Genomic DNA, 17377 nt, shown 5'->3' with positions numbered 1-17377 from the left:
TGTGTCTCACTTTGCTTTGGCTAGGAAAAGGAATTCCCTTACCCCTTGTGCTTCCCAGGTGAGGTGATGCCTCGCCCTGCTTCAGCTCTCGCTGGTCAGGCTGCGCCCGCAGACCAGCGCCAACTGTCCCACACTCCCCAGTGAGATGAACCCGGTACCACAGTTGAAAATGCAGAAATCACCTGTCTTCTGTGTCGCTCACGCTGGAAGCTGGAGGCTGGAGGCTGGAGCTGTTCCTATTCGGCCATCTTGGGCACCGCCTTCAGCCTAGAATTCTTATTTGCTAGAATCTTTGCAGATTTTCTAAGAATACAGTTTTTCTAGAAACAGCAATATGAACATTTTATCTTTTGTAAAAATTTAGCGTTTTGAACATATTTAAAATTGTATCATTTAGTTTTAGATTAGACAGTTAAACACTTTTCAAATGTTCATCAGACTCAAGGTTTAACAAGGTAGAGGTTTACTTCATGGTCACATTGAGTCCAGCCATGAATGGGGAAGGGGCACCACTTCTCCATGTAGTCATTCAGAGTCCTAAGCTGACAGAGATTCTGCCTTCTTCAGCATAGGGATCCCAAGTTCACTTGACCTTGTCCAACTAGTACAGAAGAAAGACAGCCTAGATTGCATGGGAGATATGTAATGGGCGAGGCCTGAAAACAGCATAAATCACTTTCACTCCCACTTTGGGGTGCAGGCATGTGACCACACCACATTTATGGAACAGACTTTGCAAAAGTGAAATAATGCCTACGTAATACTTAGTTGTGTGGGCTATAACATAGTTTACTTAAGCATTATCCTACTATTAGAAATAGTCTGTATTCATTTCCTTTTCCTTTTTTGCTCCTATAAATAAGACTATAGTCAACATAATTATACAGAAAGCTTTCTCTTTATTTTGGTTTATTATCTTAACCTTATTTCCTATAAATGGAAATATTGGGTCATAGGATAAGACCATAAGATGCTTGATATGTATTTCTAAATGACATTTTAAAAGGACTATAACTAATTAAATAAAACCATGACAATGAATACCATATTCTTGCCACCATTGAATAATATCATTTAAAAGACAATTGCTTGCTTTCATAAATATGATTTTTTTCCCCATTACCTTATTTGGGGCAAGAGGTTTAAATACTGGTTAAGATACTGGTTAAAGTAATAACATATGTCCATTGTAGAAAATTCAGAAAATATACAAATCACAACCATTTATCACTTAGAGATAATAAACTATGATTTTCTCTTTGTAATTAAATTCATATAAATTATTCAATGTATTCTGCTTTTATGGTGTGCCTTCCATGAGGGCAGCCACCATGTCTCCCATAAATTGCTGAATCCTCATCTGCCAGTATCTGCCATAGTTGTCACTCAGTAAATGATTTTTGGATGAAAGAAGGAGCCACAATAATATTTTGGTATTTTACCATCTAGTCTTCTTCTTTTATCTCTATAAATATAGGTGAAATTGTCCTAACTCATTAAATAATTTTAAATATTTTTAATAGTTTTATAACTACATCATGCCGATGTCCCTGTTTGAAATTTATGGTTTTTGCTTGAAATACATTCTTGACATTTCTGAATTGGTTTTCTAACAGAATGCTATCTCCATAGTTTAGCTGAATCTCTTTACTACATTCTGGTTAAACATATCTTTTTACTCAATTTTTAGTAATAACATAAATGCGATTCAGCACCCTACCTTTTGCAAATAAAATCACCAGCATTTATTATATTGATCTTATATATTGAATTACACTTGACTAGATAATAATAGTAAAAAAGATTATTGTTAAGAATTTCTTCTGTGTTTGTTATTCTTACTTTATAAAATCAGTAAGTTTCCTTAGAGTTATTGAATTCATTTTGATTTTTTTAAAAATTCTCAAGTCAAATAAATATAGAAAGGGTTATTTCAAGACTTTAATGCCTAAAGTTTGAGTATTGAAAAGGCTAAATAACTATTTCCATGTACTGAGCTTTGGAGAAGGGAAATTTGATTTGGAATGGGGACATTTATATTTTTCTTGTTTATTTATACTGTTTCTTGTATATAGAATGAGTTATTTTTGTTATCCCAGTTAGGATTGTAAAACAAGCTACAGTTAGCTCTTGGATGAATTTGTGGATTATTTTCCACCTTACTTACACGGTTTTTGTAAGATATGTTCTATATGTTTTAATACTTTAAAATATAAAGTGAGCATAACATTTTTTTCTTTAAATAGGTAATAAAAACTTTAGATCCCAAGTTAAATCCAGCATCAGCTGAAATAATGTTACTAAGAAAGCAGTTGGCAGAGAAAGAGAGAAGAATTGAGATTCTGGAGGTAAAACTTTTATATTTACTCATCTCTCAATTATTTTATAGAATCCTGGTAATTAACTGCTGTCATGTATTTGCCATTAATGATGAAGTTTTACAAGAAGTTAAAAATGTCATGTTTTAGCATCCAGGGTGTTTATTACAAAGCATCTCACTGGCCACCCACTAGATGGTCTGTGTGTAGCTCATATACCCTGTGTATATGCAGCGTTGTAGCTCTCCTTGTCAATAACGGGCATTATATGGATATCCCTGACTTTCTAATAGAGTCCTGCTATAATGTTTCTTTTTAAATTATGCAAATATGATTTCATTTGGGGGATAAAAACCTGACCTTTACTGTTTAAAAAAGATACTGTGCTGACTTAGTCAACCACATTTTTCTTACCTTTAGCCGTTTCTCACCTGAACCTAAACAAACTTATTAATAGTGGAATTTCTGGCAGAAGGAAGTACTCACAGAATCCTAGTGAACTCCTGAACTAAAGTGGCAATCTTAGTTGTTAATCATGCAAAATTATATTAGTAATGGCATGCTCTCATTAATTAGCTGAGTCTAAATTTTAAAGATATTTTAGTGTTAGTGGTTATATTATTTTTATGATACTTAGGTAAGTATGTCATTATGGAATTAGGTATTCTTAGATTTATAATTGAGCACGTTCTGGTTTCCTTTGCAAAGTGTTTTACAAAACTACTATATTTAATACTGTAGTGAGATTTGATGCCATTCTTGAAGTAAATATATACTACCTTTTAATAACATATGCATAATTGCAGAGTCATGTTGAATTCTACATACTGGCCTTGAAATTCTCATAAATGGTACTCAGTTTCTTTTTTTTTTTTTCTTTTGATACGGAGTATTGCTCTGTCGCCCAGGCTGGGGTGCAGTGGCATAATCTCGGCTCACTGCAACCTCTGCCTCCCAGGTTCAAGTAACTTTTCTTGCCTCAGCCTCCCTAGTAGCTGGGATTACAGGTACATGCCACCATGCCCAGATAATTTTTGTATTTTTAGTAGAGATGGGGTTTTGCCATGTTGGCCAGGCTGGTCTGGAACTCCTGACCTCAAGTGATCCGCTCTCCTCAGGCTCCCAAAGTGCTGGGATTACAGACGTGAGCCACCGCACCCAGCTGTATTCAGTTTCTTTTTAAATCATCTAGGAATGTTATATTTCAAAGAAATGCACTCTATTTATGTACCTTTTTCTTGGTATTTGAGCAAGTAGGTATGAACTGTGGTAGAAATATTTTTATTTAAAGACTTAAAGACTTTAACATCCCCTCCTCCGTACATCCATAGTACAACACCATTCTTCCTACATCCATTGTACAACACCAGCTTGATATGCCCTTGTTATCAATGCTTGTCCAGGCTATGTTGTGTGTTCTCAAAAGCACTGGGTAAGGAGATCTGTCTGAAGAAATGCTATTAATTCTTCAAGTTCTAAGTCAAATATCTCTTTCTTTATTAAACTTCCCATGTATTCTTTAGGGGAAGTTTAATACTGTCTCACTCTCCACAGGGAGTCCATGTACTTTGAACTTATGAATTTATTCCACAACAGCATTGGTTTTCTTTTTGGTACGTGTGTGCATGTCTTGAGGGCAAAGACTGTATCTTTTATCTCTGTACCCTAACATTAAATATTACATAACTCAAAGGCCAAGGTTGCAGCATTATTAGTAACTTCTTGTCTTAAAATTGTTGCTTCTCCTCTCTGGCTTGCCATCTTCTCATCTATAAAATGATGAGACTGGGATTGGAAAATTGCTGAAATTTAAGTTGCTCTGTTTATGTCCCAGTGAAAGTCAGTGAAAATATACATTATTGTTGATGTTTGAAATGTACATCCCCAACAGATATGATGAGAAAATAGTCCCTGTAACTGTAAGACTCTGAGGAAAAGCTTAGGTTAAGTCACAGCACGTGGGCATTTAATTTGTGTGTATTCATCTAGACACACACTGCAAAAAGTAAAAAGGAGAAATGTAATGTAAATAGCAGAGGCTGTTCTATCTACTATCCCTCTTGGGAATTCTGTGCCTGGACTGGGTGTGAGTCTGAAGAAGAGCATCACCTCTCTTTTGGGCTTGGTTCTTTTATACTATTTGTATCATGAACATCCTATGTATCAAGATAATAGTATTTATATAAACCAAACTATATCTGGTACTCAAGAAAAATATGTCAGTCTCTGTGATGGCACATAAATATGGCTATGGAATCTAGTACACAGGCCACCAACAATTAAGAGAGAAAAATTTGTATTAAACTTTATAGGCAACTTAAAAAGATTTTTTCTAGGTATTTTTGACTATGTCCTCTTTCTCCCTAGTTTTGACTCCTCCACAGGTACAGCTCTGTTTTGTTTACCTAAGCCAGTTGTTACTTTTTTCTCTAGATATGGGGGACAGTAGCCTTAAAATCACCAGTTGTGTATATTTATATTTAAATCACTCTCTTCTACCGGTAAATTTCTTGAAATAAAAGTTTATTAGTCACAAATCTTATTCCTTCCTAAAGGTGTTGTGCATGCATTTGTGCTTGATTCAATTTACATTTGACTACATTGTGTGTCTCACAAGTGCAATCTTTAGATTCTCTCAATAATGAGCATAGTGAAGAAATTATTCTGTCTTTAGTAATTTGGGATAATTTCTGGGATTTTAATTGTCCGCGTATCTTTTTTCAGAGTGAATGCAAAGTAGCAAAATTTCGTGATTATGAAGAAAAACTCATTGTTTCTGCCTGGTATAATAAGGTGAGCTGAAGTTCAGCAAATGATTGGATGAGAACAGTGTTTAGCAAACTTTTTTGACCAAGTACAACATAAGAAAATATATTTTATTTTATACCATAAACCAAGACATAGCATGTTTATGTGTATGACTGAAACAAAAGTTACCCTGTGTATTGCACTCAGATATTTTGTCATATTCTCTTTTAATGTTGATTCTAATCCACTAAATTGATTTTGTGACTCATCAGCGTTTAGCTGATACATATGAAGCACAGGTGTAATAATCATAAACCTTTTTTAATTTGCCTTATTTGAGCTGAAACATTCAATTTTTGCCCATAAAAGATTTCTGAAGAAATATGAAGATCTGTGTAATGCAAAATTAAATGCTTCTAGTACTCAGTATTTATTTGAACATCCTCTAAAGCCTCAGTGTGTCCTTTACTGTATTTGTTACTTTATTTTTTCTATCCAGGGGTCACTCTTCATCATTGTCTCTTTGTCTTACCAAGGAGAAAATAGCATAGTTTGAAATGTGTTTTATTTTGTCATTGGTAGTATCAGTGGGATATTTTCAAGAGTAGCATTTCATGATGTATGTGGTTCTTTTGTATTATTCTAGTCAGTCAGATACGCTATTATCTACTTTTATCTCTTCTTATTTATACAAAGGCATATCACTTATTAACTTCCCACGTGTGAATGTTGTGCTCCACCAGAAAGCACTAGTTATTCTTCCTGAAACATGGCTCATGCTTTCATGACACCATGCTTTTCATCTGAGCTCTTTCCTTCCTTCTGTTGGGTAAAATGTGGCTTAAAGGGCCCTGAAGGAAATTACATGTGAGGTATTCTCAGAACTTTCTCTCATGAGTCAGTCACCCTAGTTGAGATCAGTGACTATGTATTATTTATTTGTTCTTCCATAACCTCTTAATACATACATCAGTGAAGATATTGTAGCCAAGTAGTCCATGATTGATTCATTTTTTAACCTATATTTGTTGAGCATCTAATATCCATGTACTATACTAGTTACGAGTGATGCTAAGTTCAGTAAAATTGTGTTATGTGGTCTAGTGGGAGAGTAATGACTTCTCTTATAAGAAACTCAACAGCCAATATATGGTAATTTATCAGGTATCAATATCGAGATAGACTATAGTAAATTTAAACTATACTGGTGGTTCTCAAACATTAACATGCCTCAGAAGACTTGTTAAAACACAAATTGCTAGACGCACTGGCAGAACTTCTGATTCAGTAGGTCTGGGTAAGGCCCCTAAATTTGTATTTTTAACAAATTCCCAGGGATGCTGATCTTGTTAATCCAGGGACCACCCTTCAAGAACCTTTGATCTAAGCCGTTCTATTGTGACATGTCTGCTCATAGGTGATAGAAGGATGGCCCAAAGACAAAAATTTGTTATAATTAAGTCTAATTCCAGGCCATTATTTTAAGTTGCTGTTTTAAATAATTTTACATTTAGTGGATTAGAGAAACTGGAGTGTGTGCCTTCTTACTAGCATTACCATTTCACAGATTAATCACCTTCTGAACCCTTATTTTCTATAAAAATGAGGAAAGCCTTAGCTTTATAGATTGGTTTTAAGGATTAAATGCCTTTGTGAGAAGCACTTGGCAAACTCTGTTTAGTCATGTTAAATAAAAAATACATGTTTGTTTTTTGTTTTTTTTTTTTTCAGAGTCTAGCATTCCAGAAACTGGGGATGGAATCTAGACTTGTGAGCGGCGGTGGTGCCTGCAATGACACTAGTGCATGTACTCCTGCACGGTCTTTCTTAGCACAGCAACGGCACATCACGAACACCAGAAGAAATCTCTCTGTTAAAGTCCCTGCTACAACATCTGATTAAACTGAAAAAAAAAAAAAAAAAAACATAAAATAGAAGTGTCCTTAAAATATTTTGTACCTTTCAACTAAGTACCAGATTGAAAAAGAAGTTTATGATGCTGGATATCAGGTATTTTAAAATCAACATGCATCAAATTAATTTTGCCAGTTGACTTCAAAAACAAAGTATATAATTAGCCATCTCTCTGCGGGAGCACATTTGAATAATTGGAGATGTAATTATACACACATTTCAAACAAACATTTGTCTTTTGAGAGTATTATAATTTCAAATTGGCCTTGTATATTTTAGTTAAATGTTTTCAGTTGTACTAGCAACTTAATTAATTTTCAATAGCTATTCGGTAATACTTAATCATAAAACATTATCTAGATTTGTTTAAATTTTTTTGCTTTTTATTGATTTATATAAAAACAGTCTTGACGCAGGCACATGGAGAACTATGCAAGGGTGATTTGAGTTAGTATATACAAGGCTTTACTTCTGTCCCCTAATTCTTCCATTGAATGTGTACCTCTACCTTGTCATGTCATGGAAGATATAACATTTGGAAGATTTGACAATTAGAATGACTTTGGAATAATAAAATTGATTAATTGGAAATTTTACGTATTCTGAAAATCTCATAGTTCTAATTTGTACCTATGGCAAATAAGGGCTTCTGGACATCATGTTTAAAATGTTAAGCATAAGAAATAAACTGACATTTGTAATAGGCAACTTTCTGATGGAAAGCAAGCAAAAAAAAAAAAATATATATATATATACTTTTTGTGAAATGTCTATATACTTTTTAAGGTAATGAAGATTTCAGTTATTGCTTTTAAGCATAAAATTATATTTAGCTTCTGCTGAAAAATTGTATCATGTAATAATTTTGCTTCAAAAGGGATGTTGCAGTGATGAAACAAGGCGGGGTCAGTTTGATTTTGTTTACTTATTAAGGAGTTTATCTTGGGCTCAGTTTGTGGTATTCAGTTCGTTTCTGCTCAAAGCTCTTATTTTCAGAGGCGTTACTTTTGAACTTCTGGGGTCATTTTTAAAAGTTAGCACTTAAGAATTTTAGTTGTGTTAAATATGTGCTGTCCTATATCATAGCCATTAGCCATATATGACAATTTAAATTTAATTAATCATAAACTCAGTTTCTTGGTTGCACCAGCCGCATTTCAGATGTTCAGTAGCCACATGTGGCTAGTGGGTACCATACTGGACAGGGCAGCTATAGAATATTTCCATCACTGCAGAAAGTTCTACCATAGTAAGTCTTTTTAAAGTAACTTGGAAATACTATTTGATACTAGATGTTAGACCACAAAAAGAAGAAAAATGTTAGGACTATTTCGGATATAAAAAGGAACTGAATTGTGGCATAATTAGCACCTTACATTCCATACAGTTGAATACCTTATGCTGTGACAACCATAGTTAATCGTTTCAGTGCTGTTCAGTATACATACCTATCAGCAGTGTGTCTAGACCGGGGTCAGCAAACTTTCTGTGAATGGACAAAGAGTAAATATTTTAGTAAATGTCTTAGGCTTTGTGGACTACATGATCTTTGTTGCAGGTACTCAACTCTGCCATTATAGAGTTAAAGCAGCCATACACAATATATAAACAAAATGGGCATGGTTGTGTTTCAGTAAAACTTTATTTACAAAGACAGGTGGTAGGCCAGATTTGGCTTGCATGCTGTAGAGCTGTGGTCTAAATTTTATTCATAGCCTTTCTTTGCAAATACAGTGTGAGTATTGTTCCATTTACAGTGTTATTATTTTTTAGATATCTGGTTTTTAGATTTTTGCCTGGTAACTTTTTACTGAAAATACAAGGATTTCATACTGCATTTGCATCTCCGAGATTAGAGAGCACCTGTCAGGATATTTTGTTCTATCAGGGTTACTTCTGTTGACTACCTCCTAGATTTTGATACAGTTACATTGTTGAGTTTCATTTTCATACATTATTGTAGTGTCTGCTTGCCTGTGAACTTCTGGTAAAATAAAATAAGCCTTTGAAAATATTTTAGCATGGTATTTAACATTTTCTAAATATTACGGCATTTTGACATATTTTAGTCAGTGAAGACATCTGCCCCTTTGGTGTTTCTACTTGCTTATGATTGAGATTTTACAAACCCTTCAAGCTCCATTTTAATGGAATTTATTGTAAAACATTAACTTTAATAAATTAGTGTTTTCACAGATCAGATCGTTATACTTGGAATTTCTAAATCGTGCAATTTCTGGATAAGGACATAAGGCTAGATTCATTTTTCTTAATAGAGGAAAAGCAAATTTTCTGATTTATCACTTTTCTAGTTGATAAGTAGAATTTAAAATGTTTGATATGTAAGTATTTATATAAGACTAATGTAATTTAAAGTTCTGTATTATTGTGATTAATTATACAGAAATTCAGGAACTGATCAGAAGTGAGATTCTTTTCCACATCTGGTTAATGTAGTGAGTTGACACCCTGTGGGTGGTAAAGCATTATAAACATTTCATCATGAACCATGATTTATACACATCTGTGTTGTAAGGGAGGCTTGAGTACATCTACCAATAAAGAGATATTCAGCATTTGTCGATTTGATAAGGAATTAAATGTCCTAGTGATTATAAAGTAAAACCACAGACCAATTTGGAAATGATCTTCAATGTTGAGCACTTGCTTTAACATTAAAACTCCTTTTCTTTTTAAGGCTAAGGGTGTGTATATATGGCATTGATGTCTATGTTGAGATTAACTTATGTATTGAGAAAAATTTGAAGTTTATTTTTTCAATGAATAAGGCTGTCAGATGATTTAGTATAGATTAATGATGTCTTTTTTAGAAATATTAAAGTGAATATTCCTCATTATGTCATCATTTCTGAGAATTAGAGGCTAATTTGAATGTTAGATAATGTTTTCACATCTATACCTATTTCTTTCTAGGGGCACATCTGACCATGGGGCTTGGGGGTGACTTTTAGGCCACAGTAGTGTCTGTGTTAGGTTCTCTAAATGTGTATTGAATGAAAAACATTCCTATGTAAAAATGTGTGTATATGAGTGTATGCATACATTCTTATTGTGCACCTGTACATTGTGAAGAAGTAGTTTGGAAATTTGTAAAGCACAAACCATGAAAGAAAATAGTGTGGAGTTATTAAATGATGTAGCACAAATGTAATGTTTAGTTCATAAAAGGTCCTTTCTATTTTCTATGGCAAAGACTTTGACACTTGAAAAATAGAACCAATATTTGATTTATTTTTGTAAGTATTTAGGATATTATTTTAAATAAATGATTGTCCATTATCAATATAATAGTTGTGAAATGATTTAAGTAAATAAACTTTATGCTTCTTTGTCTGTTGATTTTGATGGGTTTTTAGTGGGCATAAATGCATGTTTATTTGCTGCATTAAATAGAGGACTGAAAATATTTAGGTTGGTAAAGAAAAAGTAATTACATTTTTCTAATTTTGTTTTTCCTTTTTTTGTGGGGGGGGAATGAAAAGATACATTAAATGATTTGGGAATATATCTTTTTGTGTCTCCAATTTCACCTCTGGAACCTAGACATCTTGCATTAACATGGAATCAAAACATTTCTGGGGCCGGGCGTGGTGGCTACACCTGTAATTCCAGCACTTTGGGAGGCAGGTCACTTGAGGTCAGGAGTTCGAGACCAGCCTAGCCAACATGGCAAAACCTCATCTCTACTAAAAATACAAAATTAGCCAGGTGCGGTGGCGCACGCCTGCAGTCCCAGCTATTTGGGAGGCTGAGGCACAAGAATCGCCTGAACTTGGGAGGCAGAGGTTGCAGTGAGCTGAGATTATGCCACTCCACTCCAGCCTGGATGATGGAGTGAGACTGTTTAAAAAAAAAAAACCCAAAACATTCCTGGGTAATATAATTTTAGAGACTGCTATTTATCCCTGAATATCCATTCTACCCCTCTTACTTTAGTGATAGAATCCCATATTTTAGCTTGTTACATTATTATCCAGGAAAAAAAGAGAAAACCAAAACTTGCTTCCCAGATTCCTATATAACTAGGTGGGATACGGCTTTGTTCTAGATATCTAGCTTGAATGTACACAATTCACATTCCTCTGAAGTTCCAGGGGATATGGAACTTTCTAGCTTCTCTTATTGTCTTTGGCTTTTGACAGCTTGTCTATCAAAGATGGTCAATTGTGGATCTAGGTGTGGACTTCTTCAAATTTACTCTATTTGCAGTTGAGTTTGGATCTGCAGACTAATGCTTTTCATTAAACTTGGGAAATTTTTGGCTATTATTTCTTGAAACATACTTTCTTCCCCTTTCTATCCTTTTCTCTGGTACTCTCATTATGCACCTGTTTATACTTGGTGTCCCACATGTCTCCAAGGCTCTGCCCATTTTTCTTCATTCTCTCTCGATTCTGTTCCTCAGAATAGATCATCTCATTGGTTTATCTTCAAGTGTATCTCAAATGTGCTGCTGAGTTCCTCTAGTGAATTTTTTATTTCAGTTAGTGTGCTTTTCAAATATAGAATTTCTAGTTAGTTTTTTTTTTAATTTCTAGCTCCTTATTGTGATATCTTGTACTTACTGTACTTTTCAAATCTAGAATTTCTAGTTAGTTGCTGTTTTTTATTTCTAACTCCTTATTGTGATGTTCTATTCAGTGGGAAATCATTATCATATTTAACTTAATTCTTTAGCTAATAATTAATTCCTTAGGCTCATTGAACATACGTAAAGCTTTTGTCTAGTAAATCCAATGCCTGGGCTCTTTCAGGGACTGTTTCCAATAACTTCTTTTCATCCTGTCTATGAGCCATTGTTTTCTGTTTCTTCACATGATTCATAATTTTTTATTGGAAATTTGGCATTGTAAATAATATGTGGAAACTCTGGAAATCAGACCCCACCCCATGGTTTATTATTGTTCCTGTTGTTGCCTTTTGTTTAGAGACTTGAACTAATTCTGTAAAAATTCCATTCTTCATTATGTGCAGCCACTGAATTCTGTGCTTTTTAAGCAAAGTGTTCAGCTAATTTTGGACAGAGATTTCCTTAAATGTTTTGAAATAAGTCTCTCAGCCTTTCCCAAAGGGCTCTACATGTGTTTTGGGTTATACCTTTAACACACCAGCAGGTAGTTTACAATTCTATCGTAACCTTAGTTTCTTGCTTACACAGACCCTCACAGTCAGTCAGAGATGAGAGATTAGGGTCTTTCCAGGCCTTTGCCTGGGTCAGCCATGTAGCCCTCACGTGTGCATGGCCTTCTAGATTCCTAGGCATATGGTAGAATGTTAGAAGCCCCAGTGGGCATCTCTATTCCCAGTATATCCTTTTAATCCTCTGTTAGCTCCAACTTGTATTGCTACCTTGGCTTACTGTAATGTTGCACAATTGTCACTAATTTTTTTTTTTTTTTTTTTTTAAACAAATGTCCTGTAGTGTGGTTCGCACAGAATGAGTGTTTAGTAAGGTAAAATAAAGACAAGTTCTGAGAATGGGGCTTTTCAAGGAACTGCCAGAGAGGTCATATAATGATAACTTTCTGGGAATGGGGGCCTTTGGGGTGCTTTAAACCCATTCTGCTCCCTCCAGTGGCTGCTTGATCATTGTTATTCACAGCTACCAAAATTGTGAGACTGTTGCTTTTAAGGATACTTGAGAGCTGGAGAGAGGAGAACAGGCATAGGGCAAGTTAAAACAGAGCTCCCTGTTCTTACTGAGAGCAGCTCTTCTTTTTTTAAAACAAATGCTTAGGTTGTTGTGTGACTTCGTTTAATTTTCAGCATTCTGGAATGTTGATTTTGATTATTTTTGCTCATGTTCTCAGTGCCTTTATGGAATGGATTTTTGGAGCTCCTTAACTTACCATTTCAGAAGATCTCTCCACAAGTCAGATTTTTGAAAGTAGGAGTGACCTTAGTAACCAATATTTAAAACCCACCTTTTCCAGAATGTGAAATTAAGGAATATAGAGGTATAAGGCTTTCTGCATGGCTACAGAAAATTTATGGCTCATTGCAGCATTAATGTCACTTGGCTGCTTGCTCTCCCCTACCCGTCACCGCCACTGTATGTCCAACAAACATTTCCTGAGCAACTGCTAGGCATGAAACAGGTACTGAATGTGTGTGAACAAGACACAGTCATCTCTGAAAAGCTCATTTTAATTGGGAGACTATACGGAAATAGGAAATTAAATTTAAATTAAATTATCAGGGAATGGAGGAAGAAGCAACTAACCAAGAGTCAAGAAAAATGTCACTGGAGAGTTAATATTTAAGCTGGCTTTTACAGGATGAATAGGAGTGTGCCAGGTATAATTAATCATTTCTTGTGGAAAAACTAGCTTCTATAAAGACATGAAGATGCTGAAGGATCTGGCCTATTTAGGGAAGTAATAGTTCACTACTTTGGCAGGAGAAGTACTAAGAGATGTAATTCAAAAGGTGAATAGATTTCAGATCACAAAAATTACCATATGTCCACCTAAGGAGCATTGCCTTACATATGGCTGTGCAGGCCCTACATCAGGCATCAGGGGTGTCCAATCTTTTGACTGCCCCAGGCCATGTTGGAAGAAAAAAAACTGTCTTTGGCCACGCATAAAATACACTAACACTAATGATAGCTGATGAGCTAAAAAAAAAAAAAAAAAAAAGAAAGAAAAAGAAAAGTCTCATGTTTTAAGAACGTTTCTGAATTTATGTTGGGCCGCATTCAAAGCCATCCTGGGCCGCTTGTGGACAAACTTACTCTACATGGTCCAACTCGAGGCCTCCATTCACCTAAACTACAAGTGAATGGCAGCCTGGGGTTTTTACAACATAGCAGCCATACTGAAGAGTCTTATCCTGTAGTCAGCAGGAAGAATATCTTGTTCTGTGGTCACAGTGAGGAAAAGATCAAATTTCCTGGGGGGAAAGGGTCTAGAAATAAGTTCTCCAAATTGCATAACAGAATAACCAGGTGCTTCTCTGAAATAACCATACAGCATTACTACTGTAATTGATTATCATGTTACTTTGATCTCATGTTTTCACAAGAAATACAATGCAGGTGTATCTGACAGCATAGGATAAGTTATGCTGCAGTAGTAATTCTGAAATTTTAGTTTATAACAAAATAGGTTTATTTCTCTCATCATATGTTCATCTTGAATAAGCTGTGACTCTGCTTCGTGTCTTTGTCATACTGGACATAGGGTGAAAGACCCTTATTTAGAACACGGGTGGTCTCACGGCAGAGAAGAAACATGTTGCACTACTAGCCAGCTTGCAAGCACTTAGAAGTGGCTCGTGGAACTTTTGCTCTCATTTTATTGATCAAAGCCAATCACACGGCCATTCCTGAATTCATGAAGGTGGTTGTACATAATCATCCCACAGGAAGGAGCACCACAAGGAGAGGCACCCCAGAGAGGGACAGTGGACTTTTGACCGTCATATACTCCACCTCAGCAGGTGTTGTTCTACTTTTCAACTAGGAAACGATTTCAGGAAAGTAAAGTAACCTGTTTAATTCACAAGCAAAAGGTAATAAATGGTAAAAACCAGGAATGGAATTCAGGCCAGCTTAGCTACAAAGATCTGACCTCCAGTTCATCTGACTCCCATTGCTACCCCACTGCGTCTTTTAATGTTGTTTTGTGTGCATCAGAGCCCTGTGATGTCTTTGGACTTCAGATGTATTTTGGCAAAGAGAAGTCTTTGTTCTGACCCTAATTGTTATAACGAACATCATCAATGACACAGTCTCTGAAAGAGTCCCTTTGCATTTGACCCCTTCTTGCTTAACTTAATTCCTTGTCTGTTTCAAAAGAGGAAAAGGTCCTTAGCTTTCCAGAGCAGAACAAATAGCTCGTGTGAATACACCAAAACTGTATGACCCAGAAAGTACAAAATGTTCATTCAGGGCATCAGGCTGTTGTTGCGAAACAAGCATGGGGAAATGGGCTAGGTGGCACCACTCCAGAAAGCCAGCTGGGACTGAAAGAGTGAGGTAAGACAGAAGCCTGTGCTCCTCCACTGCGTTCCTGGAGGGTAATCATAGAAGTTAGCATGAGGGCTGTGAAATAGGTCATGGGGTGAGATGACAAGGACAGAGGGGTAGTGGCAGAGATCTGACTTCTGGTGATAGGTCCCACCTAGCACCAACCCACAATGATTCCACTGATTTTGTTCATTAATTCACTATTAAACACTACCATGTTGCAGGCACTGTTCTTAATACTGTGGACTCAGAATTGAACAAGACAGATACTGCTCTTGCCCTCAGGGAGTGTAATGTATTAACTATTGCTGTGTGAAAATACACCTGAAACCTCAGTGGCTTAAAACAGTAACCATTTATTTAACTCGCAAATCTTAGGTTGGAAATTTAGGCTGGCTTGGGCAGTTCTTGTCTGGGTTCACTCATGCAAGTGCATTCAGCTTCCAGATTAGCTTGGATCCAACTCCTCTCAGGTCCTTATGCACAGCTCTGGAGGCTGGCCAGCTATCAGCTAGGGCAATGTGATGGCAGTGATGAAGCCACATGTTTCTCATCCTGCAGCACAGCAAAGTGGACTTGTTTAAATGGTGGCAGGAGAGTCCCAGAAAAGCAAGCAGAAGCACACACAGTCTCTTCGGCCCTGGGGTCAGCCAGGAAAGTCATTTCACCACCAGTCCAGCCTCAAGTAAAGGAGATTATGAGTAGATAGATGCTAGCTCGTGAGGAGAGAAGCTGTAAAGTCACATTTCAAAGGGTGTAGACCAAGGAAGGGAGTTATTGTAGCCTCTTTTTACAGATAAATATAACTCTCAGCCAGACTTCAGTTCCATGAAAAATACAACAGAGTGGAGAGACTTCTGTTTCATGCTGTGACAGTAACTGCACTGGACTAGCCCTTCTACCACAAGAAAAACCAGAGAAGTGGACAAGGTAAACAAACTTTTCAGATATTGGAGAACTGAAAGTGCAGGACCGTGCTTCCCAACAGAGAGGAACAAATGAAGTGAGCTCTACAATATCTGGCTTTCTAGCTGGAGGGATTTACTAGACTCCATTTCAAGAAGCAGGGAAACAATCAGAACACAGTAGTCTTGCTAAGATGAGAAAATAGACTGGAGTTTAGGGTGACTGACATGGGTAGAATTTGTAGAATAGAGACAGGTAGAAGCAACAGCAAGAGCGAGCTCCAGAAATCTTGAAAGAGATCAGCTGAATACCAACCTCTGTGTGTGTGTAGAGCGAGACTCCATGAGGTTGGGCAAAGGATACTTACCAGAAAACACCTACCAGAGAGCTATAAGCTTAATGATTGCCATAGCTTTTTTAAAATTAATTATTATTTTCCTTTAAGGTCTGGGATACATGTGCAGAACGTACAGGTTTATTACATAGGTATACATGTGCCATGGTGGTTTGCTGCACCTATCAACCAGTCATGTAGGTTTTAAGCCCAGGATGCATTAGGTATTTGTCCTAATGTTCTCCCTCCCCTTGCCCTCCACCCCCTGACAGGCCCCAGTGTGTGATGTTCCTCTCCCTGTGTCCATGTGTTCTCATTGTTCAACTCCCACTTATGAGTGAGAACATGTGGTGTTTGGTTTTCTGTTCCTGTGTTAGTTTGCTGAGAATGATGGTTTCCAGCTTAATCCATGTCCATGTGAAGGACATGAACTCATTCTATTTTATGGCTGCATAGTATTCCATGATGTATATGTGCCACATTTTCTTAATCCAGTCTATCATTGATGGGCATTTGGGTTGGTTCCAAGTCTTTGCTGTTGTAAATAGTGCTGTAGTAAACATACATGTGCATGTGTCTTTATAGTAGAATGATTTGTAATCCTTTGGGTGTTCACTCAGTGATGGGATTGCTGGGTCAAATGGTATTTCTGGTTCTGGATCCTTGAGGACTCACCACACTGTCTTCCACAATGATTAAACTAATTTACAGTCCCAACAACAGTGTAAAAGTGTTCCCATTTCTCCACATTCTCACCAGCGTCTGTTGTTTCCTGACTTTTTAATGATTGCCATTCTAACTGGTGTGAGATGGTATCTCATTGTGGTTTTGATTTGCATTCCTCTAATGACTACTGATGATGAGCTTTCTTTCACATGTTTGTTGGCCGCATAGATGTCTTCTTTTGAAAAGTGTTCATATTCTTCGTCCACTTTTTGATGGTTCTTTTTAAATTTTACACCTCATACAAAAATTACCTCAAGATAGATTAAAGACTTAAATGCAAAACCCAAAATCATAAAAACCCTAGAAGAAAACCTAGGCAATACCATTCAGGACACAGGCATGGGCAAAGACTTCACAACTAAAACATCAAAAGCAATTACGACAAAAGCCAAAATTGACAAATGGGATCTAATTAAACTAAAGAGCTTCTGCACAGCA

General features: G+C 36.2%; 1 protein-coding gene across 2 annotated transcripts in view; it reads left to right on the top strand.

Moving 5' to 3' along the window:
* HOOK1 (hook microtubule-tethering protein 1) overlaps window positions 1–10340 on the top strand; it is a 67655-nt gene extending 57315 nt beyond the window's left edge. For both annotated transcript variants that reach the window (XM_011941216.1, XM_011941223.1), the window contains 3 exons: window positions 2247–2348; window positions 5043–5111; window positions 6798–10340. In XM_011941216.1, coding sequence (XP_011796606.1) covers window positions 2247–2348; window positions 5043–5111; window positions 6798–6968 — 342 coding nt within the window. In that variant the 3' untranslated portion in view covers window positions 6969–10340. The remainder of the gene's footprint in view (window positions 1–2246; window positions 2349–5042; window positions 5112–6797) is intronic.
* The last annotated feature ends 7037 nt before the right edge of the window (window positions 10341–17377 follow it).

Source organism: Colobus angolensis, unplaced genomic scaffold (assembly GCF_000951035.1).
Source record: "Colobus angolensis palliatus isolate OR3802 unplaced genomic scaffold, Cang.pa_1.0 Scaffold102, whole genome shotgun sequence".
Taxonomy (NCBI): Eukaryota; Metazoa; Chordata; class Mammalia; order Primates; family Cercopithecidae; genus Colobus; species Colobus angolensis.
This window is presented reverse-complemented; position numbering and strand designations above follow the sequence as displayed.